At 41.6% G+C, this 5,652-nt stretch overlaps 1 protein-coding gene across 3 annotated transcripts in view; it reads left to right on the top strand.

Annotated features, from left to right (window-relative positions):
• Positions 1 to 5,652, top strand: part of LOC122540728 (arginyl-tRNA--protein transferase 1-like) — a 66,610-nt gene that overhangs the window by 14,819 nt on the left and 46,139 nt on the right. For all 3 annotated transcript variants that reach the window (XM_043676866.1, XM_043676865.1, XM_043676864.1), the window contains exon 2: positions 3,162 to 3,225. In XM_043676866.1, the coding sequence (XP_043532801.1) occupies positions 3,162 to 3,225 (64 nt within the window). The remainder of the gene's footprint in view (positions 1 to 3,161; positions 3,226 to 5,652) is intronic.

Genomic DNA, 5,652 nt, shown 5'->3' with positions numbered 1-5,652 from the left:
CACACATGCACCCCCTCACAGACGTAAGACACTCTGCACTCAGTACACACACACACTTTCTCACACTCACAACCCCCACCCCAGACAGACACACACAGACAAAGACCCACAGCACACATATATTTTGTGGGGTGAATTTGTACTTGCAGAGTTACATTGCACTTTGCTCAAAAACTGCATACATTCATGTAGAACTCTGAGCTCAAAAACCGCATGAATTTATGTAAAACTCCGTTATCTCACTCTTTAGCTTAGAATCAATCTAAACATCATGGCATAGACAGAGAACACAGGGGGCTATCACCTTCAACATACTGTCTAGCTATCACCATTGTTAACAGCTAACCCGAGAATGCAACTTTAAAAAAAGGTTTTGTGATTTACACATGAAAGAAGTGAAACTAACAGATGAAAGGCTTAACAGACAATCAATTCTTCAATGTATAATTTCAGTTACATCACACTGCAAATTTTTGCTATAAATTCTGTGTTATGATCGAACCCTCCACTATCACCTGATGAAGGAGCGTTGCTCCGAAAGCTAGTGTGCTTCCAATTAAACCTGTTGGACTATAACCTGGTGTTGTGTGATTTTTAACTATCTCCAACAACATTAGTGAATCGGATGGGGTTCTACACCAATTAAAGCTTCATCATCACCATCACAGGGACGAGCTTTCAATTCCAGACTTATTTATTGACCTTCAATTCCAGGAGCTACCAGAGTGGGGTTTGCGTCTATATTCCGAGGATATTAGCGTGGGCCTCTGGGATTGGGAGCAGCTGCTGCTAAGGTGCACTGGGGACGATCACCATCTACTGAAATTAAATGGGGATTATCAGACCTTCTGACTGCCTCAAATATGCAAATATAATCTTGCTGGATAGAGTTAAACTCTGATGTTTGTTTGTTTCTCCATATGCTACTGTACAGAACTGAACTGCTTTAGTCACTATATATATGTTAATTTTATGAATAAAGTACATTTTTGAAATAACAAAATAAAAGCATGAGCCTTTTGATTGCTCGTCTAATGATAAGCGATAGTTAATAATGATCCAAGACTTTTTTTTTGTCAAAACATTTTGTTAGTTTAATTGAAAAGAGAAAAGCACACCACCAGTAGTTGAAGCTGTATGAAGAGCTTTGTTGTAACTTTCTTTTCTGAAAGGTTGCCATGATCCATACAGCAGGAAATTGTTATGGTTTTATTTCTATGTCACTACTCTGCTGCAGTTAGTCTGCTGTGTGTGTGCATGTATAGGCCTGTGGGCACATGTGGGTGTGTAGTATTAAAAGCTGTTTCAACTCCAATACAGTTTTTAGATGTTTGAGATGCCATGGTGTCAGTCATCTCTGTCAGCAGGAAGTACAGGGAGAGATAGACTGTCCCTTTAAGACATATAATTTTAATCTCTAACCACAAAATCGAATCCTTTTTGAAAGCACTTAAGCAGGCGTCTGCTGAAGCCTTTGTCATTGCTCCTCCTACTTCTTGCAAAAATCATGTTCTCCTGAAGTTTTGGTTCCCTCATTTTCAATTGCATTTTTTTCATGAACTGGAGGGCATGTCTTGATTTTGTTAGTTTCTGAAATATGGTTTTATATGATTTATTGGAGTTAGTAAGCTTTTATTTTTCAATATCTTCCCTACTTTTTGAAGAGTATTGAAAATGCTGACTGATGTCAAATAATCAGAATCAGAATCCCTACAGTGTGGAAACAGGCCCTTCGGCCCAACAAGTCTACACCGACCCTCTGAGGCGCAACCCACCCAGGCCCATTCCCCTACCCTATATTTACCCCTGACTGATGCACCTAATCTACATCTGAACACTATGGGCAATTCATCTAACCTGCATGTCTTTGGACTGTGGGAGTAAACTGGAGCACCTGGAGAAAACCCATGCAGGTACTGGTAGAATGTGCAAACTCCACACAGACAGTCGCCCTAGGCTGGAATCGAACCCAGGTCCCTGGCACTGTGAGGCAGAAGTGCTAACCACTGAGCTACCAGATGATGTAATGCACAGAGGAGTAGGGGGCTTAGATAGTTGGGGGGGGGGAACTAGGGATAGATTGTGGAGTCCAGTGCCTCAGTGACTTGGCATTTATACTTTGTGCCCTCCAAAAAAAAATTTCTTCTTGTAAGGTCTCTTAACCTCTGAAGTCTTTAGTTCTTTCTCGTGGCTTTAACTCCATACTTTTGGTCTCTAGTGTACTTGAACACTTTTCAGCATCTTAGGAGTGTTTAGAATTGTAGTCATCACTTTAACGTGGGAAATGCAATAGTCAATTTGCACACAGTGAGTTCCTGCAAACAACAATGAGAGAAAGACTGAATAATTTGCATTAAGGTTGTTGATTGAAGTATAAATATTGGCCAGCACACAGAGGATAACTCTCCTCTGCTTCTTCAAAATTATGTCAGATTACAGATTACATTACAGTGTAGAAACAGGCCCTTCGGCCCAACAAGTCCACACCGACCCGCCGAAGCGAAACCCACCCATACCCCTACATTTACCCCTTACCTAACACTACGGGCAATTTAGCATGGCCAATTCACCTGACCCTGCACATCTTTTGGATGTGGGAGGAAACCGGAGCACCCGGAGGAAACCCACGCAGACACGGGGAGAACGTGCAAACTCCACACAGTCAGTCGCCTGAGGCGGGAATTGAACCCGGGTCTACAGGCGCTGTGAGGCAGCAGTGCTAACCACTGTGCCACCGTGCCGCCTAAAGTTTCAATGTCATTGAAACTTTAACTAGAGAGGATAGATGGGGCTTCAGTATAATGTCATGTCAGGAGAGTTCCTTCCAATTTCCTCACTGGCTGCACAGACCTCCAAGATCCGTACACTGGAAGTCAGTGCTGCAATCTGCATGCTAATGCCAACTGCTGTGTGTGAAGGGAGCATTGACCTTCAGGATTTCCAACAATGTTGCACTCCCTCAGCACTACACTGGAAAACCAAATTGGATTATAGGCTCAAGTCTCTGGAACACTGAGTGAGTGATTGCACATAAACTGGCTTATGGTAATGGTCTTTGTTGCTGATCAAGTGGGGAATATCTCGTGAAAATATAAAGTTCTGAAAGCAGTGCAGAGTGCCGCTTGATGCATTTTACTCTGTATCTGTACTTTGTTCTGCAGGTCTCATGGCTCACAAGTTGTCCGTCCACGATTACCAGCTGCTGCTGAACAAAGGCTGGGTCAGGTGAGTGACTGTTGGTGAATTGAAATCCAGAACATTTAAAACCCCGAACCTGATGCAGAGCAAGTTTTCTTTGAAGTCAGTCATGGGGTGAGGGCATTGCTGACTGGATTTGCATTTATTGCCTGTCGCAGAGGACAGTTAAGAGTCTGGCGTTGCATGTCGTCCAGTCTAGGTGAGGATGGCAGTTTCCTTCCCTAAAGGACACTCGTGAACCAGATGGGGTTTTTATTCAACAATTGATCATTGTTTCATGGTCATCATTAAACTCTTAGTTCCACATTTTTGTAATTGAATTCAAATTCCATCGTTTGCCATGATGGGATTTGAACTTGGGTCCTCAGAACATTACCTGGGTCTCTGGATTAACAATCCAGTGATAATATCACTTGGCCATTGCCTTCCCTATTAAATTAAAGTTACTTAAAGTTGATGTTTCCTAAAACAATGTCTATCTTTATTCTTTCTGATAATCCCACATACTGTCTGGATGGTTCAGTGAGAAGCACAATGTCCTGTACAGCACTGAACAATTAAGAGCTGCAGAAGTCTCCTAGTTAATACTCTGTCTATACTCAGCTTGGCGAGCTTGGTTGAGATGATGCAGGTAATATCAGTGATCTTGGCAGGATTCCTGCTCTCAAATGAGTAACCTAGCAACCCCTGTGATCCCTTATGATCCAGTACACTGCTAATCTGTATTTACCTTTCTGTCTGTTGACTGTGAATGTTTGGACCAAGCTAATTTGGTTTCTCACCTAATGTAAAAGATTCAAGGGTCAACACACTGTGTCCGAGCGTGACTAGCATTTGTTGGAGGTGAAATACTCTCTGAGCACCTACAGTCAGGATCAACATGACTCATTGAGTAGAACAGATTGTAATTGCATTTGTGTTGCAGCTTAGGGAATTATTTAAGTGTCTTTAAGGATTTTAAAGAATCTGATTAATCAAGCAGAAAGAAACTGTTTTGAATGGAATCCATTAAAAGTAGGGAATTTTAAGGTTATTAAAATGAGAGCTTAGATACTTGGTGATGTTATGAAACATTTCTTCTCACAGTGGTGTAATCTGGAACTTTTTCCCACTTTTAAAACAAATCTCTTATGTTAACTGGAAGTATCGAACTGGGACTTGTACTGTATTAGGGAAGGTTGTTAAGGCAAGGCAAGGTAAATGGATATATGAATAGGATCATATTAAGTGGTAGGACAGGCTCGAGGAGTTGAAAAGATTTTCCATTCCCTCTCACTACCCAGTGTCGTGCAAGAACTTCAGACCCTGGAACAATCTTATTGTGATGTTACAGAGCTGCACATCACAGAACATAAATAGCAGAGTGTGGGCAGACTTAGAGTAGACAGGAACGCACAAAGTTATTCAGGACTAGAAAGGTGGAGAGCATTCCTGGAAATGAACACCAAAAGATAGATTAGTTCTTTGCTTATGTAATTATAAGCTCAGTCTGGTGTATCTATGATTTACCAGCTACAGTAGTATTCAGTGTTAATGCATAGTAAAAAGTAACTTTGAAGTAACTTCGCACAAACTTTGAAGTAACTTTTGAAGTCTAAACCTCAAGACCTCCTCCTCATCCAGTCTATCTTTGCACCAAGCTGTGCTGTTTCAAACCACTCAACAAAATGCCCCTATTCCTATATTCTTGGTTCCTCATGGGATGAACTGTTACTGGACCAAGAGCTAATCTCTGAAATGAGGAAGAAGTCTCCCTCTCAAATATCTCTAGGCTTTCTTAGGGTTATTGACTGATGACAGACTGGGATAAATGGTTAAGTTAAAATATTTTTAGAAATAAAATTATTATGGGCAAACAAATTTCTGTCAATTAACTGGTGTCCTTTGTGGGTTAGAATTATGTGCTGTTCCTGATCTCCAACTTCCTGTCCTAAGTCTCTCAGAATCTTTGATATAGAAAAACAAGATCATATATTTAGTAGAGGATGAATCCTGCAACTCTGGCACCTCACGGTAAAATATGCAGCACCAGACTTTGGGTACACGGTAGTGTTCACTGTTGAGGCTAATTGTTGTCAGACTGTCTTCCTAGTATTTGAGCATTTGAAAGTCAGTTGGAGTAGGGATTTGCACTTTGGGTCTGATTGAATAGTCCCTCTCATGAAACTGTGGCCAGGGATGGAGTCTTGCGAAAGAATCTATGTGGCCTGCTTTAATTCTAGGAAGCTCTGAACATCCACAGCAAACAGTACGGATTGTGGATTCTGTCTGATTTTTCTCAGTGTGCTGCTAAGCTTCATCCAGTTCCATATCATTCTCTCCTCTTTCCACATCCACTTTCGCCCTTTCTCGATCTCTCTGTTGCCAGATATTTCTGTTTCCCTCTCTCTCTGTCTCGCTTGTTCTCTCTGTCTCTCTCCCTCCCTCGCTGTCTCTCTTCTCCCCCACCTCTCT

Source organism: Chiloscyllium plagiosum, chromosome 35, assembly GCF_004010195.1.
Source record: "Chiloscyllium plagiosum isolate BGI_BamShark_2017 chromosome 35, ASM401019v2, whole genome shotgun sequence".
In the NCBI taxonomy this organism is placed as follows: domain Eukaryota; kingdom Metazoa; phylum Chordata; class Chondrichthyes; order Orectolobiformes; family Hemiscylliidae; genus Chiloscyllium; species Chiloscyllium plagiosum.
This window is presented reverse-complemented; position numbering and strand designations above follow the sequence as displayed.